We start from the raw sequence: 20,417 nt of genomic DNA on the forward strand, positions 1-20,417 counted from the left end.
GACTGCCCACAGTGGCACTACCCTACACCTGCCTTGTACAGGGGTGGCGAATGTTCTAGAATGCCAGTGGTTCCACGTGCCCTTCTGCCAGACGTGGATCGAGTGGCTGTAATACGTCAGCACTCCCACACTGTGTTCTTTGGCCACTAGATGCCGCCAGAGTTCCATAGCAGAGACCTCGACTGCTGCTGGGTTGATAACTCCGGTGCTCTCCCACTTGAACCCTGTGCCCGCCCCGCCCCTGCAGCTCTGACAGTCTCCACAAGTTTGCCCGGTGGGAACTTGCTAGAAAGCTCTCCGCCAGTGTAGCCAGGACATAGACAATCCGAACAGTTGAAAAAGTCCAGTTGGGAGCTACCCGGAGTCCAAATCCACACCACCACCCACCACACCGGGGCTGCTCTCTCTAGCGCGAGGACCTGCTTGAAACAGAGCCTGCCGGTGGTAACTGGAATGTATTGGGGCCCTAGGACCAGGCATATATAATCATGACACAGACACAGGAAGTTAGTGGGTAGAACTGGCCCAGGGCACATGGGTCGCAGGGTCACAAGTCCATGGGTTTGGGATGAGGTGTAAGGCAGCCTCTGGGAGTGGGTGGCACAACAACAACTAGAACAGTGACCATCAGGTCACTACAGTAACATGGACCATCCCGGTGTCTCCTCCTGCCAGCCGAGATCAGGGTGGACAGAGTTCTTTTTATGCCACTAACAGACTTGGAGATACGTGCCTTTCTTACTTGTCACGGGCTCCAAACTCTAACCACGAGGGGCCACGAGCTCTGGATCCCCAGGGCACTAGCAGAATCTCTACTGTGACCAGTAGATTTTTGTTGTGTTTCTAGACCCCTAATCTTGACTAAAGGTCTGGGTGGTCCTTGGACACACACAAGACATCCCTGGACCTAGCGTCCAGGAGCTGTTTCTCTCTTCCACCCCAGCAAGGCCCAGTTCCATCAGTGGACCATCGCGTGAGTGAAACCTTCAAGGGGCTGCCTCAACCAAGGCTCCATTGAAACCTATCTTTCTATCCAGTGCTACTCCGGATAGCTCTGTTTCTCTTCGTGCTGTGTTTTAAGAAATGCAATAGGTGTTGCATTTGCGAGAGATTAAGCTATTGGCATTGTAAATGACAATGCCTTTTATTTATCTGTTTTCAAAACCAACACATAAATAAAAAGTTTTTCATTTACAATGCCAATAGCTTAAACGTTTGCAAAGGCGAAACCGTTGCATTGTAAATGCTTGTTTTATTCTATAATTCCAACAAGGCTGACTGCCATTTTAGAGCAGTAAACTAAAAAGCACTAACAAAGCCAATAACCCAGCACTCGCCTGTTAAAGGCAAGATCTATTGCCTTCGACAATGCTTGTTATTGGAAGGTTAAGAGAAGCCACGGAGGCTTTACCGACCTCCATGAAAGAAGTGGAGAGTTGTGAGACAGGCTCTGCACGCTCGGGGCAGAGAAGACGGAAAGGGAGCCTAGGATAGAGAGGACAGGCAAAAACGCAAAAACAACCCAAGCAGAGAGTACACTACACAGTGACAGAGATAAAACTGAAAGCTCAGAGGAAAAGACCGCCTGGTCGCAAGGATTCCACCCGTAGTCACCGGTCAAAATTTGCAGGGAGTGAGTCACCTGCCCCATGAGTTGCTTTGATTTAACTTTCTAACTTCTTTTCTCACATAAGAAGGCGCCCCGCTGACGGCCAGTTCCTAATCCTGACCTTTCCTCTCTACTGAGCCCACCTCTGTCTCGTGGCCCCACCCTTTCGTGTAGCTCCGCCTCAGACCATTTCAATAAGTTTGCAGCCCGCTCTCCTGGCGCGCTAGTCCTCTACCCTGGAACTGCACCGGACTGCTGCGCACGCGACGCCCCCATGGAGATCAACTTCAGCGGCCGCAGAGCCTTGGTGACGGGGGCTGGAAAAGGTAGGGCGTTGGGCACCTTCGAATACAGGAACACATATTTGGGTGGGGCGGGGTGAGGACTGGAGAGACGTATGAATTGCTGGGTGTTCTGCTTAGGTTGACAGTCACGTGGATGATTGAGTTTTACGTTGCAGGATTCGGTAAGAACATAAGCACGTGATACTAAAATGTGGTCACGTGACTACCTACCGAAAATCATGCTTTTATACTGTTACATGTTTCCGGTCATATTTCTTTAGCTATGTTTTGCTATGCTATTATGTTTTGTTTTGCTATGCTATGTTTAGTCGTGTTTTGTTAAGCTATGTTTTGTTGTGTTTTGCTATGTTTTATTATGCTGTGTTGTGTTTTGTTATGCTATGTTTTGTTATGTTATGCTAAGTTATGTTATGCTATGTTTAGTTTTGCTATCCTATGCTTTGTTTTGTTATGCTATGCTATATTGTGTTTTGTTATGCTATGCTATGTTTTGTTTTGCTATGCTTTGTTTTGCTATGCTTTGTTTTGCTATGCTTTGTTTTGCTATGCTTTGTTTTGCTATGCTTTGTTTTGCTATGCTTTGTTTTGCTATGCTATGTTTTGCTATGCTATGTTTTGTAATGCTATGTTTTGTTATGCTATGCTAAGCTTTGTTTTGTTATGCTATGTTGTGTTTTGTTGTGTTATGCTATGTTTTGTTGTGTTTTGCTAGGTTTTGCTATGCTGTGTTATGCTATGTTTTGTTATGCTATGCTATGTTTTGTTCTGCTATGTTTTGTTCTGTTTTGTTATGCTATGCTTTGTTATGCTATGCTATGTTTTGTTGTGTTATGCCATGTTTTGTTGTGTTTTGCTAGGTTTTGCTATGCTGTTATGCTATGTTTTGTTGTGTTATGCTATGTTTTGTTCTGCTATGTTTGGTGTGTGATGAGGGTGTGTGATGAGGGTGTGTGAGGGTGAGGGGGGGTGAGGGGGGAGGGGGTGGTGGTGAGGGTGTGGGGTGGTGAGGGTGAGGGGGTATGAGGTTGAGGGTGTGAGGGGGTGTGTGAGGGTGAGTGAGGGTGAGAGGGTTGTGGGGGTGAGGGGGGTGAGGGTGTGTGAGGGTGAGTGAGGGTGTGTGACATGTTTGTTGATTTTTGTATTCATCAATGTGCCTTAGATAAATAACATGACGGTGATTCACGATCAGCAAAGCATGATGCAATAGTAAAGAAAGAGAGGTAACAGGCAACAGAACCAAGAGATTTACAGAGAAATGCACATTAGCAGATCATTCCAGGGCAAAGAAGGGCTTGCAAAGAAAGCGCTGGCTCAGGCGAGACCTAAAAAAGGCACCGAAAAAATGACAGGTATAACTTATAATGTATCTCCTAAACAGTTTTGTTAACCAACAAAACCCAAATACAAACCACTCTTTGTTGAAGGAACATAAGTAACGCACAGAGGTATTAAATTGCGTAGCTCAGTTTTCAGAATCTCTGAGCCCTCCTGGTGACACTGAGTACCAGTTTTCAGAAGCAGAAAATCAAATTAGGCTTACACACACCTAGCAGCTTGAGTCAAATGTACATGTGGTTTCTCCCTACGGCTAATCTCACTCGCATTTAAAAGTACGGACCAGTCTGTTCTTTGTGCACCACATTTAAGATCAAATGTGAGCCCCACAAGAATTTACTTCAACAGTGGAGAACATGTCCTCCTCCTGTTATACCGGGCCCAGAGAACGCAAACTCTAACACTATGACCCTCGCAAAGTTGATACACAGGAGTAGCCAGTGTTCAACAGTAGCTTAATATAATGCCACAGCATGTGATAGCATGTAAGGCCACTGAACGCGATAACATAAGGGCCCTGTTAGAAGTTTTCTGTTGAATTGAAAGTACTTTTTAACAACAGATGGGCCCTCCGCGTCCATAAAAGTTGCCCTAAAAGCATGGCGGCGAAGGAGCGCACACTGCAGTCGTAACCCCGTCCCACCTCGCAAAGTTGTTCAGCGCTCTGTTACATATACATTGTAAGCGTAAATGGAAGCCAGGAACGCAAGGTCAGTTAAGTGCGTGTAAACATCGTGACCGCGCCTTTATGTAAGCCTCCTGTACATAATAACATTACATCCCAGTTTAAAGCTAATTCCAACAAAGCATGGCGGTGAAGGAGCGCACACTGTAGTCGTAACTAGGGTGACCAACCGTCCGTAAATTTCACGGACAGTCCGTAATTTCGGCCGTCTGTCCGTTGTCCATGAAGGATTCTTTAACGGACGCCATTTGTCCGTCATCTTAGCCGGGCCCTGGTCGCCCCACCCTAAAGCCGGCACAGCTTCCACCCAGCTCCCTTCTTGACTCCCATGCAGTAGCAAAGCTCAGATACCCCGCAGCATTGGAGAGGCACAGCGGGATGGCAGCCCTGACCCCTCCAGCCCTTGATGAGCTGTTAAGAGGTGCTCGAAGGTGACTGAGAGGAGGGGCTGCAACTTCAGGAGCAGGGGCATCTATTCAGATGCAAACAGCCCTGAATGACTCATGTCTCTGCAATTTAGAGGGGGCCTCACACATTCCATTTCTACCCAGAGCCCCAAACATCCTAGACTCCGCTCAGCCAGATTACACGGAGGCAGCACGTGGTTCTCTTCACAGAGCTTAATTACTGTCACTAAATTGTAAGCAAACCTCCATTCTTTGAACATGCAGTCTATAATGTAATACAATAAAGAAAAGGCACAATCGCACCCACACTGATTAACAAAGTATGGAGGACAATCAGTTCAATCAGTTCTCTTAGGGTATCTCCTGTAAGTACTGTACATCACAGTGGGGGATGGCATTTTGGACAGAGAGCCTCTTGTGTAGGAGGGGGCGAGGAGCCCAGGATGATACTAGAATACTGCATGCCCACCCCTGTGCCCACCCTGGTGGATCCTGTTCCCCCCCCCTCCTGTGATGGCTCTTGTCCCCCTGTGGTGGATTATGTCTCTGCCCTGGGTGGCTTCTGTCCCAGTCGTGAAGTTCTTGATGGGCCTCTTCTCAAAAGGGCTCAGCTCAAAATTAATATGAAAAGGTGGGCGAGTAAGTAAGTGAAGGGATGGGTGGATGGCTGGATGAATTAGTGAAAGGGTAAATGGATGAATGAAAGAGTGAATACATGGATAATGAGAGAGGATGGATGGATTGATGAATGAGGGGAAGGATGGATGAGAGAAAATGTAAATAGCTGGATGTATGGGTGGAAGGGTAGCTCGATGATGGATGAGGGGAAAGATGGATGAGGGAAGGATGGATGGATGAATGGAGGGGAAGGATGGATGGATGAGGGGAAAGATAAATGGATGGGATGGATGGATTGATGAGGGGATGGATGAAAGGAAGGATGGATGAGGGGAAGGATGGATGGATGAGGGGAAGGAAGGATGGATGGATGAGGGGATGGATGGATGAGGGGATGGATGGAGGGGAAGGAAGAATGGATGGATGGATGATGAGGGCAAGGATGGATGGATGGAGGGGAAGGATGGATGATGAGGGGAAGGATGGATGGATGATGAGGGGATGGATAGATGGACGATGAGGGGATGGATGGATGGATGGATGATGAGGGGAAGGATGGATGGATGATGAGGGGAAGGATGGATGGATGATGAGGGGATGGATGGATGGATGAGGAGTGGGTGGGTGAAAGGATGGATGATGGATGAGTGGAAGGATGGATGGATGAACGGAGGGGAAGGATGGATGAGGGGAAGGATAAATGGATGGGAAGAATGGATGGATGAGGGGAAGGATGGATGGATGAGCGGAAGGATGGACGGGGGAAGGATGGATGAGGGGAAGGAAGGATGGATGGATAGATGGATGATGATGGGTGGGTGGAAGGATGGATGACGAGGGGAAGGATGGATGGATGATGAGGGGAAGGATGGATGATGGGTGGGTGAAAGAATGGATGGATGGAGAGTGGTTGGGTGGATGGATGGATGAGGAGTGGGTGGGTGAAAGGATGGATGGATGATGAGTGGGTGGGTGAAAGGATGGGTGGGTGGATGGTGGGTGGGTGAAAGGATGGGTGGGTGGATGGTGGGTGGATGGTTGGGTGGGTGGGTGGATGAGTGAATTGATGGCTGGATTGATGATTGATAAGTGCAAGGGTGAATGAATGGACGTATGAGTGAAAGGGTGGATGTAAGGATGGATGAGTGAGTGAAAGGGAGGGTAGATGCACAAAAGGATGAATAGATGTGTGAAGGAGGGAAATGATAGATGGATGGTTGATAGGGTCAATGGATGGATCCATGAGTGGATGAGTAGATGGATGGATGGTGGGTGGATGGATGGATGGATGGATGGAAGGAAGGTTGGCTAAGTGAAAAGGTCGATGGAGAGAGAAAGGGAGGATAACTGGATGACTAAAAGAGTGGATGGGTGGAAGAATTAGTAAGTGAAAGGATGGCTGGATTGGTGAAAGGGTAATTGGCTGGATGGATGAGTGGATGGATGGGATGAAGAGTGGATGGATAAGTGTATAGATGGATAGGGTGAAAGGATGGATGGATGGATAATGGATGGATGAGTGACAGGATGGATGAAGGGATGGATGAGTGAAATGATAGATGGAAGGATACATGATGGATAGGTTTGCAAATGGTTGAATATGTTTGGAAATGGCTGGGCTTACTTATATACTATTGCGCGACCTCCGAGGTGTCTGTAAAACATACCTATTGTCCTGCAGTTTTGTCCTGAATTTTGACCTCCTGTCCTGAATTTGTGTCCTGAATTTTGACCCTTTGTCCTGAATTTTTACACTCACCGTCCTGAATTTGCACCAATGCCAGTTGGTCACCCTAGTCGTAACACTGTCCCCCCTCGCAAAATTAATACGCAGGAGTAGGCACTGTTGATCAGTAGCTTAATATAATGCTACAGCACGTGATAACATGTAAGGCCCCTGAACGCAATGACATTACGGCCCTGGTAGAAGTTTTCTGTTGCACTTAAAGCATTTTTTAATAACAGATGGGCCCTGCGTGCCCAGAAAAGTTGCCCTAAAAGCATGCCTGCGAAGAAGCGCACACTGAAGTTGTAACCTCGTTCCTCCTCACAAAGTTGGGGAGATGTGTTGGGGCTGCCTGCTGTTCATATGGCATCGCTGGTGTGGTTCCTCTGAACCTTTGTCACAGCAACTTGTTAATTTATGTTAGTTGGAGCGCCCCAGGCCGTGATTGCATTTGTGGTAAACTTTGGCGTTAGGTGAACTCAATTTTATTGCAAGTGGGGGAAATGTGCTGCCTATGACTGCAGGAAATGTAAAGGAGCGGGGTCGTAATTTTAAAGGCAGGATGCTTAGTATATTTATAATGGTGGTAAAGGGAGAGAAAAAGAGGGAAGAAAACCGAGATGGTGACTAAAAGCAATGTGTAAGAGGATGAAAACTGTGCATACCGTTCGTGGTTTCGTTGGACGGCGGGAGAGAAAGGACCGGGCGTGTGAGAAGCAACGGTGCTTAACAGAACAGGAGGAATCGCTGTGTCACATGCTTGTCCAGCCTAGGCTGCATGGAGGAGTATATAAAATAAGGAGCTGGGTGTGCTTTAAGATGTAAGGCACAAGATATGCATAATGGGCAGGTTGCGCCCGACAACATATGCCACAAATGGGAACCCTGTATCCGTTGGGCACTTGTCTCGTGCGGAGAGAGACCCCATGTGTGCAGCATAGCTCAGCCTGCGTGGTAACAAGAGACAGGGGGAGATAAGGGTGATGCGGAGGGGTGCCAGTTAGCCGTTTGTACCACCCGCTATACCAGACTAAGCAGGGGGTGCTACTGCGCCAGATCAATTTGTTTTTTGGCCCTTCTTAACATTTATCTTTGACTCGCACATCATAGCACGTCAACAAGTTAAAACTAATAGACTTCGCAAGAATAAACTATAATAACACAGTTATGGGGTGGGGACCAAAAGAAAACCTTAAAGCAGTCCAAACAGTGATAGAAAGACAAACTATTAAACTGACAAAGAAAACAAGGGAAAACGAGTCTAACAGGCAGAAAGGCACAAAAAAAAATAAACAAGACTACAAGTCCTAGAAGTCAAAGAGAAAACCTGACAAAGACCAGCACATCACATATGGACCCTGGAGTAGAGCGCATCAGAATGTGCACAAACGGGCAAATCCAGCAAAAAGCATAAGAACAAGATCACACGTTGCCTTAGCGTGAAGCTAGTTTCCCAAAAACACATTGACAACCATCAAAAAAAAGTAGTTAAATAAAAATGAGTTAATTTGTTAACCCATGGCGAGCTCCCAGTGTGACAGGCAAGTAGATTAAACGGCCTTTACCAGATCTGTTAAAACCGGCTAAGCATACAAAGTACTCCCACAATAACAGACGAGGTTAGACTCGGTGTGAAAAATTATTTTACATGTACTCGACAGCAGCTCACTGAACGCTTCTGACCACTTCTGGGCTTCTTCGGGAGAAGGTTTGTGGGAAGCAAGACAACGGCAGGGTCAATTTATTAGACCGCGTAGCTAAATATATCAAACACAATGTCAGAGAAAAGGCATTGCGAGATTCTGATGGCACGAGGACTCGGGAGGCCATGGCACCTTGACAATGCAAGCCGAACCCCGAGATGCAACATTTCCACACAAGGTAGGGGCGCTCGCTTACCTGCAGTAGGTGTACTTTTTGCCCTTCTTGCACTGGACGGTTTTCGGCGGTCTTTGAAAGGGGGGGGTGTTGTAGGAAGTAGTTCAGACGGGCGTTATAATCTTTCAAGAGTAAAAAGGCACTTTAAAAATATGCCTGTATTGGCAAATGTAAAACAAGTGTGAGAATGCACAAATGACAAGGATCACAGTGGGCGATGGGCATGCACAAGATCAAATGGCGCGGCCGCAGCGCTAGCAGCAGACGAGCACTCGGCGTGCACACCCACTCACTCCACGCAACCCAGAGCTTTTCTGGCAGATTCCAAAGCCAAGTATGCGGCACGACAAGTTCGAAAGAAATCACCACAACCCCGGAAGTGACCTTTACACCAAGGTGCAGTGACGTTGTCTCATTCGAAGTAAAGCTGATAGTCACTTTCCTGCACTATACATAACCACGCCTATTAAGTAACCTTTGTTAATCCCTTTGTTCTGCTCATTCAATGAAATCAGGCACTGATGGGATTTTGGGGAAAAAGGCAATGTACCCCAGAAGTTGGTATCGGTTGCAAAAGACATACTCTCCCCTTTACAAACAAGCGCTGAAAGACAAGCACGGCCGCCGTGAAAGTGAAAGCGATCGCGCTAAGGCCACGCTAATTAACACAAGCATTGGCCGCAAGCGCGCCTTGCGCTTAAAGTAAAACAAGGGAGCTCTTAAATCCCACATAGTGAAGAAACAGCCAGATATGTTTTTCCCCTACTCTCTCTCGTTGAAGCCTGAAAGCTGAGCAGGCAGGAGAGTTTGCCAGCTATCGGCAGTTGTGGAGATATTTTTAGATGCCTCAAGACAGGACCGCACAGAGGAGGTGGCATGAGAAAGGTTATATTTACAAGAAGCCTACATTTTAGAAGTGAGCGGCCGCGCTCGTAAAACAAGCTCTTGGCATTGCTGTGGGGAGGGGGAGGAGGGGGGGGGGAGAAATGCGAGACACGGCCTGGCGGCCGTGAAGTGTGAAGCAGTGGGCGGGGGAGCGGATCCCTTTGAAGTGAAGCTCTCGGAGGCAGGCGGCTCCGGGAGCAAATGGTAAAAAGCACGTGCATGTGCACATGCACTCGACGTAATCCGCAATGGTTTCAGAGCTTGGATGAGCCTCTATACTCTCGTCCTATTATCGTTTGCACGATTAATAGGACGAGACCTAAAAACCAGGAATGGCTTAACCATGATGATTTAAGATTATGATTCGAGTATTGTATTGTGCCAGTGTTTGACGTTTGAACGCTTCACGTGTGACACTTTATTGCACGTGGAAAATGTGTATAATGTTGCGGTCATCATTTTTTCTTAGTGTGAAGAAAGTATAGGGTAGTAAACCCAGTAATTACTGTAGTAAGTGAAATAATTACTGAAGTGATTGCACTTTACCTTGTTTACACTGTTATATTGTTCTTTTGTGGGATTAGTAGTGACCCACTCATAGGGTTAGTGCCGCGCTGCCAAAAAATACTGCCCTGTCCAAGAGACCTGGGGCCTGAAGTTATCACTCCTTCTTTATACCTACTTCAATTTTTCTTATGAGGTACAAAGAACGTAAGGGAAAAAGAGACGACAATATGAACTACTCTCACGTGACATGGGGCATTTTTTTAGGCACTTGTGTTTCTGGAAACCGGAAACCCCAGTTTTCAGGGCATTTTTATTTTATAGTTGAGTTTTCAAAGACTATCATCAAATTGTTATTGTTGCACTTTTAAAGACCAGCCATTTAGTCACAATAGCCTTCATTGAATTAATTCACGTTTTGGTTAAATCATTGATCCTTTTCAAATTTAACCTGTTTGTACTTCTAAAGATGTAGGTTGGTGCCCTAATTACTTACCAGTAGTCTTCAATATCCTCAGCCCTACTCGCCAAAATCATTACTTTGGAGGGGAAGTCACCGCACAGGAGACAGAACAGGGAGCCTTTGAGACATACAAACGTTACTGACTTTCGTGCGACCAAGAACAGAAGAACATAAGCAAGCGTTAATGCTTACCAAGCAGAAGCGTTTAATTCTTAACACCGTCATTTTCTAGGACTAAATGTGGTACTTTGTGAACAAAAGGTCTTTCACAAAACCAACATCCTCTATTTTGTAGTGTTTATCAAAGGTGTATTCAGAAAACCAAATAGCAGCCATACAAATCTCATTTAAGGAGACCCACTGAATCTCTGCTCATGATGCAGAAATACTCCTTCTTGAGCTCCCCTAAATTCCATCCTGAACAGGTATGTTAGATAAAGATTACGCTATAAGTATAGCAGAGGAAATCCATCTGCTAATAAAAATATCAGATGCCTTGTTTCATTTTCTATTAAGACCAACATCACAAAGTATCCTTTTTTTTCTTAGAAAATCAGATCTTCTTTTTAAGGAACAAAAACTACTATTTTCTAACCCAGTAAATGCAACATTTCTTTTTCCTTAGAAGATGGACTAGGAAAAACATGAGCAAGCTGATCTCTTGGTCTGTATAAAAACTAGTAGATACTTTTTAGAAGAAAAGCGGTGTTATGATTCAATATGATCTCCTCTTCCACCCTCTTTAGTAAGGGTAATTTGCACAGCAAAGCACCAAGTTCTCCAATCCTTCTGGCACACGTGATTGTTAACAAGAATACTGCATTCATAGTTTAATATTTCAAGCCCACGGAACTTTAAGATTCATGTGAAACACCTTGCAACATCTTAAAAGCTAAATCCCATGCAGGTATGATAGATTTTACAACATACATAAAATTGGAAAAACTCCTTAAAATTCTTCAAACTTAATCCTCCATCTTGTCAGTGCCACAACCAAGGCTCCAAATGCTTTGATAGCAGACCATCTCCCTTCAGCTTAGATACCGCTAGATTCTTTTCAAACTTATATTGCGGAAATTGGAGTCTTGACGAAATACCACAGTCCACTTGGGAAAGAGATTTTAAAAACACCAGTGCTTGAAATTCTTCTAAGGCTTTGAATAGGACTTCAAATTAGAAAGCTAGTGAGGCCTCTAAATCAATTCTGCTAAAAGGGCATGAATATCCATACATATCCTCTCAATTTCCAGATTGACAATGACAGCTGAAAAAGAGGACATCACCCTGGTGCTTGAAGGGGGCATTTTTCAGTGAGGACCCAGGGCCATAGATTTCACCAGCGAGAGCCATGACCTGCAAATGGATATCACTGCCGTAGCATCCTACGCATGCTACGGAAGATCTTCTGGTGGATCCCCACCGAGACCAGGAAGACCGTCACCCAGGCCCTCGTCACCAGCCGACTGGACTACGGCAACGCCCTCTACGCCGGTACCACCGCCAAGACCCAGAAGAGACTCCAGCGGATCCAGAACGCCTCAGCCAGACTCATCCTCGACATCCCACGAACCAGCCACATCACCGGACACCTGAGAGACCTTCACTGGCTCCCCGTCAACAAAAGAATCACCTTCCGCCTCCTCACCCACGCACACAAAGCCCTACACGACCAAGGCCCGAGCTACCTCAACAGCCGGATCAACTTCTACGCTCCCAAACGCCACCTCCGATCAGCCAACCACGCCCTCGCCGCCGTCCCCCGCATCCGAAGAGCGACTACAGGAGGAAGGTCCTTCTCCTACCTGGCCACCAAGACCTGGAACTCCCTCCCTCCCGACCTGCGCCTGACCCAAGACCACCTCTCCTTCAGGAAGAAGCTGAAGACCTGGCTGTTCGAGCAGTAGCGGCACCCCCCCCCCCCCAGCGCCTTGAGACCCTACGGGTATGTAGCGCGCTCTATAAGTGTCACTGATTGATTGATTGATTGATTGACACCTCAGTTTCTTCCTGCTGAATCTTTAGAAGCAGTCAATGAATTATGCTTTCAAAGATAGAAGATAATGCTCTGCCCAAGAACCAATGAAGATAATGCTCTGCCAAAGAACCACTTTTCATTGCAGTCAAATTTAGAGCCATTAACTCGTTCCCTTCTTGTCTGTTTTTATACAACATAGCCACCATATTGTCTGTTCTCACTGTCTGGTCTTGATGAATATTTTGATCCGCGAAATGTAATCATACATAATGAACTGCACATAACTCCCTCCCGTTCGACTACTTGCTCTGTCCTGAGAAATGGGTTTCAACTACCATTGGAGAGCAGCTTTGATTTCAAAGGTGATCTGAATTCACCTCTAGAGTGATGAATGAGGGCTTCCAGTATTCTAACACCAAGGCAACAAGGAACATGTAGGAGGACTTATGTCCTTGTTTCCCAACCACAGACATGCACAGTTTGCGATGTTCCAGTAATTGTAGGGTTGTCTGTCTCAGTCTCTTCTCTCTTTCTACTGTAAGAGTGACCATTCCTAGGTCTGTTCTAAAATGTGCTGTGATAAATGTCCTGTCCTGCATCGGTTCTGTTTTGCAAATTTTTTAAGATTGATCAACAGACCATGTTTCTGAAGACCATCCTGAACACTTTTCCATCCCAGCAGTGTTTTGCGCCTTGTCTAGGCATAGAGCAGCCAGTTGTCCTGATATAAATATATGTTTCGACCCTTGAGATGTAGTAGGGCAACTAGAAGGGACTCAATATTGGTGAAAAACTCTTGGCTCTTACTTTATGCCCAAGAGTGACACCTGAAATAGGAAATGTCGCCCCAAAGATAAAATCTCACAAACGTGAAAGTAGGAGTCTTTCAGATCTACTGTAATCTTTAAAGCCTCCTCTGGAATAAAGAGAATTATGACTTGTAGAGACTCGGTCTTGAAAGATATAATCTTCATCGACTTGTTCACCATCCAGAAGTCTAGAATTGATCTCAATTCTCCTGAAGGCTTGGAAATCGGAAAGATTATTGAATAGCATCCTCTTACCCTCTCTTTCTTGGGCACTGGAACAATTGCCTGCTTCAACTGCAATGTATGAACAGACCGTATCATTGCTTATTCTTGACTGGATTTGTGGGACAAGAAGTAATAATGGGCCCAGTCTCTTTAGGAATTGATGCAAAATCGAAGTGGTATTGTGAGCTTTGCGATGGGAATAGACTCACAGAGACAGGTACTGTGGGTAACGCAGGCTTTATTTTCAAAATACGTCTGCGATGTATCAGTTTGCGATAGTAGGGAAGAGGTATTTCAGCTGAAGCCTCTGGCCGAACGCCGCTCTCTGCGTCTTTCCGATCCGGTTCCTCTTCTTTCCCGAGGGCTTCTGGGACTGGTAGTCCGGTCCTCTGCTCTGGCGCCTTCCAGCTCGAAAAACAGAGATATGGGCAGTTTTAGTCCTCGTGTATACATTTACAGTGAGTAGGGAGGGGAGTGAGGGTCACACGTGCAGAAACACACCACAAAATCCTAGGTGCCGGTACAGTGCAGATAGGGGTGGGGTTTAGTGCAAAGGATGCCGTGTGCGTTTTCAGGTTGGTTTGTTCCACCTACGTCCAACCCAACCCGAAAAGCGAGATTGTACCTGTGCAAGCCACACGTCCCTTGAAGTGTGGCTGGGCGAAGAGCCTTCCCGTTGGCCTCCTGGCTTGCAGCTGTAGTCGTCGTCTCTCGCTCCCGGCTCGCCTCCAGCCGCCTCCTCCTCCTCGATGGTCTGGGCTCCTCCGCTGTCCCTGCTATCTGCTCCGGTTTCTCCTCTAGTTATCCTCAGCTCCTCAGCTCTCGTACTGCTCTCCGCTCTGTCGCTCTTCTCCACGTCTCCAATACCGCCTACTCCTCCGAGTGATGAACACACCTGTGTGTGGTCAAGGCTGGATTTCACCTCTGTCTCGTGGGCGTGCCCCGGTTCCAGTTCCGCCCAGTTAAAGAAACAGTGTTCTTCTCTGAGGTCAGTCTCGGGTCGGTGGGGGATGTGATCATCTTCCTTCCAGTGTTTCGGTTGCTGTGTGACAGAGGGTGAAAGCAACAGGGTTTCGTTCACATTTGGGTGGTTCATGTCTCGTATCTTGTCTTCCGGGTCCCCCTCGTCACAGGTATCTGTCCTGAATATTTTAAAAACCTATGCATAATGAGTAGACTTTTTCTATGCTGTCTTGACCTCCTTGTATTGTCATAATAATTGGTTTTTGACAGGTGAAGAAACTTTGGATTTCTGATCCAAGTGATTTTTGTAATTCTATTTTTTGTGTTTTCCGAAATATCCACAGTGTTGCTGCTGAGATCTTGTTGATGGCTTTCCATGAGGATAGTGATGTTGAAGTTGAGGATCTTGCTGATTGTCTAAAAGAGGAAGAGTGTTTCTTCACCTTAAAAAGTGGATGTAGCTTCTCCTCCATTTCTGATCGTAGCAGCCACACTGCAGTCAAAGGCAAATGTAGTGCTACAGATGTTTGTGAGGAGTCAGTACGCTTTTCCTTCAAGGACAGATTCCGTTTTGCCTCAATATTAGCCTCTTCAGTCAATGCAGATTAATGTACTACATTGAACGAAATGTCTGAAAGGAATTCCTCTCGTTTCCGAATCACTTCCAACAGACCAAACATCAATATCCTTCCTGAACTGCTTTAAATAACTCCTTATCGTCAGAAATTTGAAATTGTGTTCAGTAGACGCCAAAGATTCCCGCTTTCATTTCAAAATGTGCACTAGCAGAACTCTTCTTAATAACAGAATCTATCTTCTTATCAATCTGGTCCTTAACAATACTTTACTTAGCAATGGAAGTGGGTGACACAATACCGTGAGCAATGAATCTATAGCCACAGATTCAGTAATGTTTTCATCCATGTCTTCCAGCAGGTATAACCTGGACATGAACCTAGGAACATTGTAGCCTTTGTATCGGGGTCCTTTCATTCGCACCTTATGACATCAATAATGTTATTGATTGGGTAGGTCAGGAGAACTACACTCCAGAATTGCCCCACAACATGTTCTGATGTGGCTAATGGAACTTCTTCCACTAGAAACCCTATATTTTGCTGCATTCTTGATAATATTTACGGTAGAAGTCCTTTGTCTATATACTTTCTCCTTTGGCTGGGAGTGGGAACATCCATCTCATTTCCATCAGAATCGGACCCAGAGGTAGAGATATCCTGGAATTCTTGAGGATATGTGGTAGACTGTATATTAGCCACAATCGATAATACAATGCTCCTAATTGCTGAATACACATTCTCTTGAACTAACTCCTCCTGCCTAATACTTACCTTTTTTAGGCAGTGAGGATGACTTGGAGGAAGAGATCCTCAATAAAATGCCTCTTCTTGGTGTATTTCTACATTCCACCGAACGAAAGCAGGTCTTTGACAGGCACCCACTTCTCAGCGTCCAGCAACAATGTAACTAACTCTTCCGGGACCCATCAATTTAAATCTGAGAAAACGCATGTTCAGCTAGGAGTATGTGCATGCCCGAAACGTACTACCCAGTATGCATGCCTGAACCAGCTTTAAGCATACACACTGAGAATAAGGGGTAGGATTTGATCGCATGCGAGTCCTTCCTACTCTTGGACTCCGTGCCTGTATACTGGTTAGAGAATGACTGACTGACTATATTTTAGTGCGCATGAACATGTGCCACTTACTCTTTTCCTGCACTCTTAACAATAGGGTGAATCAAAACTTTGCCAGCATTTGCACCAATAATTTTCAATTCTATTAAGGACACGGAGGCAAGGATTATGCTATCTCTTTCTTTACTGTATTAAACACAGCAGCCAATAAAACCATTCAATTAGTTTTCACAAACTACATTGCCCCTGAGTCTTTGCAATGGTATGGCCCTCCATAAGAACCCTGAGTCCAATCCCATCATCCTCTTTGTTTGCTCGAACTGCAACAGTCCATAAAGCAACAAATAACATCCTCCAACATGGAAGTTCACATGGAACCAAGCTCCATCAGTAGTCTTCAACTGGAATTCAGACTTCTTGTCTGCGCCTAGAAAAGAATAAAAATCCCGTAACATCCGTGTGTCACAAATCATCATCATTATATAAACGCGTGGGTAATATGAACAACAGTCTTGTACATAGCCGGGTGGGATAATCCTCGCCTCCGTGTCCTTAATAGAATCGAACATTCTTTGCGCGAATGCTAGCAAATTTTTGATTCTATTACAGGAACGGAGGCTTCGGATTATGCTAGTTTAATGCTTCATTAAATACCACAGATGTAATATCTCCCACCGGCTTATAATAAAATTGTTTAAAAGTCGATTCTGCAGACGAATCGGCACAATGCATAATATCCTGAATGCTAGACCCTAGCATGTAAGACTTGAATGCCATGGCACCCTGCACGGAATGTACCCCAAATTTCTTAATGTCAATACCAGCCTCTTTCATAATGTAACTAGCCATCTGGCAATAGTTGCCGCTGACACCGGCTTAAAAGGTTTCTGTACTGTGAGGAGCAGTTGAGAAGAACCCTCTGGTCTCAATATCCTGCTACATTCTTTGTATTCTTTTAAACAGTGCACAACTCATAGTTTCTCATTGCTGGGAAAAGCATTATATGAAATATGCTAGATAGGGTTTTAGTACGACTTGAGTTAGTAAAAGAAACTCCTTCCGCAGTAAATACTCTACCTGTAACTTCCAATGCTCAAACATCCGATGAACGCCTGCATGCAGAAAGACCTAGAAGCATTGCCAGCTTGGCAAACAACTGTTTCCGGGATAGAAGATTATTCACCGGCCAGTTATTAAACAAGGAAATAACAAGAGAGACATCCCATAAGCCAGAGTATTTAGGTTTAGGCGGATTCGCCACCCGTATACCCTTCAGAAGCTTACATATCAATGGATGCATACCAATAGGTTTCCCATCCACTGGACTATGTCCCGCCGATATGGCCGATCTAAAATTATTTACCCACCGGTATGCCAAACCCTCAGTTTTGTCAGAAATGAAATTTACAACATGGGATAGGCCTGCCCCCACGGGATCCAGGTGCCGTTCCAGGCACCAACCCATCCAACCCTTCCTGGCTGAAGAGTATAGTTTTCTAGTGAACTGGGCCCAAGCCTGCTTGATGAATGCTGAAGCAGTCTCCGAAACCCTGGCATCTCCCACAGTTGCCGGAAAGCCGCCATGCCATCGGGGACAGCCTCCCCTCTAAGATCAACAGATACTGTTCCCCGTGAGGTCCCAGGAGTAGAGACCCTGATCACGGTAGCATCCAGGGAAGATCGCAGCTCATCTCCAGCAACACTGGGAACCGTGGCTGCGACCTCCACAGGGGCATTACCAGAATCACTTCCGCTTGCTGCTTGAAAATGTGTGACGTAACCCTCGGTATTAAGAGGAACGGCAGGAACTCATAATTCAATGCTCCCGACCAGTTCTGCAGGAATGCGTTTGTCGCTTTCGCCGCTGGGTCCGGCCTCCAACTGAAGAAATTGGGAAGCTGACGGTTCAACCTGGATGCAAATAAATCCGTCTGACATGAACCCCAAAGATTCTGTAACCACTGGAACACTCTCGGATTCAGCTTCCAATCGCTGAAAACCCTGAGGTGTCTTGAATTCCAGTCCGCCACTAGATTGGCCTGACCCGGGATGTATTCCGCTATCACTGTGATCTGCCGATTCAGGCAATATTGGCAATCTCCACTAGAAGAGACAATCTCGCTCCCCCCCAACTTGTTTATGTATCTCACCGCTGAGATGTTGTCCACCCGTAGAAGGATGCAACACGAAGGCTGCTTGGGGGGATAGTCGGAATCGCGAAGGACCCCACCAGAAGCTCTAGACAATTTATGTGTATTGATAGTTCTTGGGGCGACCATTGACCGCCTGTGGAGATAACTCCACAGCGCGCCCCCCAACCCCAACGGCTGGCGTCTGATTCGATGATCATTTCTGGCTGGGAGCCGAAAATGGCTCTTCCGTTCCACTTTTCCACGAGGCCCAGACACCAATGCATCTCCTCTCTCACCTCTTGGGTCAACGGAACCAAGTACGTGTAAGAGACCCTTCTGTAAATGTTGGATTTTCAGTTTCTGCAATGCTCTTTAGTGCAGTGGTCCCGGGAAGATCGCCTGAATGGACGACGCTAATAGGCCCACTATTCTTCCAATAACTCTGAGAGACACCTGTTGCTTGCTGAGAAGTGACGTAATCTCTTTCCTGAGATCCTTCAGCTTCGATTTGGGAAGACTCAATTGTGCCGATTGGGCGTCTACCACAAACCCCAGAAAGTCAGTCACCTGCGCCGGAATCAGTGCAGATTTGGCGTGATTGTTCACAAAACCCAGACTCTGCAATAGGGACATTGTCATTTGAAGATGTTGAGCTACCAGTTCCGGGCTCTGCGCCATGATTAGGATGTCGTCCAGATAAATAATCATGTACACCCGCTGCTCCTGCAGGTGGGCCACAACCTGCTTCATTACCTTGGTGAAATACCAAGGAACCGAAGAAAGCCCGAAAGGAAGGGCCGAATACTCGTACCACCGACCTTTCCATTTAAATTGCAGGAAACTGTGGTGTGGAGGAAAAATCGGAATGGACAGGTATGCATCTTTGAGATCTAACCTGACCATCCAGTCCCCATGTTTCAGCAGAAAGGTGGATCCCTTCCTTTTTGAGATGTTGGTAAAGGAGGTACTTATTGAACTCCCTCCAATACAAAACAAGTCTGTCCGCCACCTTTCTTTTGGACTAGAAAGACATTTCTGCAAAAGCTGTGAGGCCTGCCGTCGCAAGGCATAATCGCGTGTTTCTGCAGCAATTCTGCTATTTCGGATTCTATGAAATTGCATTCTAGTTGGGGAAAAAGGAGAGGTTTGGGTAAACTGCCCCGACGTGGCGTGCTGTAGAACTCCAGATGGAAACCCTGAACCGTCTGAATTACTCATGCATCCTGCGTTAAGATACGCCAATTGTGAACAAAGGACTTAGTCCGACCCCCCAATGGAAGCAGAAATACATCTGATACGCTTACCTGAGGAATTTTGTGCCTGGAAACGATCTCTGTTTCCATCACCACGGAAACGCCCTCTGTTGAAACATCTACGAGTGGGGTAGAAGTTGCCCCCTCTTGTTGAGTCCCATTCTCCTCGTCCACGACCATAGTCACCTCTGGGGGGACCTTGGGTGTATCCACAGCCTGACGAGCGTCCCCTGCCTCCTCTGGCCCTGTTAAAAAGGCCACCTTGGAAAAAAGCGCTTAATTACTGACTGGGCCTTATCCAGGAAGGTGAATGTCCCCCACATATTTTGAAACATCCTTTACGAAGCGGTCCCCGAAGAGATTACCTTCGGCTAGGGGCCCAGGCTCTGCCGCAGCAAGATCCGTAAGGTTAGTGTCCATTCGCATCAGCAAGGACTTGCGCCTTTCGGTGGATATGGTGCAATTTGCATTGCCTAAAAGGCAAATGGCCCTCTGGGTCCAACCTGCTAATATGTCCGGGTCAATTGGGGTTGCGCCTCCTTGGCCACCAGGGCCATCTCTAGAATTTTCGCAAGTTGACCCGCGATATCAAGAAATTTATCTTGGCGCCAGGCGCGGTCGATCCCCTTCTTGGGATCCTTGACAAATTTCTTTAGAAAAGTGAGAAGACTAACGTCTATTTCTGGGGTCTCGGCTACCTTATCCGGAACCTCAGGCCGAGGACATTCGGACCTGAGGCGATTAGGCACCTCCTTGTCAAAACCTTTGCGAAGGTGCTCATGAAGATATTCAGTGACTTCCGGAGACCAATCCGAAGATCTGGGGTGCACGATGACACTGGAGTTTAAGATGAATGGGGTGTTGTGCGCACTTTCAGGGGCGACAGGAGCCGCCGTCTTTACCTTCTTTTTAGGAGGGGGTTCCTCATCCGAAGTCGTAGTGTCCGTATCGGTATTGGTTGTATCGGTAACGAGGTAAACCTTTTGTT

The 20,417-nt window shown here is 46.4% G+C and overlaps 1 protein-coding gene across 1 annotated transcript in view; it reads left to right on the forward strand.

Moving 5' to 3' along the window:
• The first annotated feature begins 1,803 nt into the window (after window positions 1–1,803).
• DCXR (dicarbonyl and L-xylulose reductase) overlaps window positions 1,804–20,417 on the forward strand; it is a 166,705-nt gene continuing 148,091 nt past the window's right edge. The window contains exon 1 of the mRNA XM_078653780.1: window positions 1,804–1,935. Coding sequence (XP_078509906.1) covers window positions 1,884–1,935 — 52 coding nt within the window. The 5' untranslated portion in view covers window positions 1,804–1,883. The remainder of the gene's footprint in view (window positions 1,936–20,417) is intronic.

The sequence above is a fragment of the Lissotriton helveticus genome, chromosome 7 (genome assembly GCF_964261635.1).
Source record: "Lissotriton helveticus chromosome 7, aLisHel1.1, whole genome shotgun sequence".
Taxonomy (NCBI): domain Eukaryota; kingdom Metazoa; phylum Chordata; class Amphibia; order Caudata; family Salamandridae; genus Lissotriton; species Lissotriton helveticus.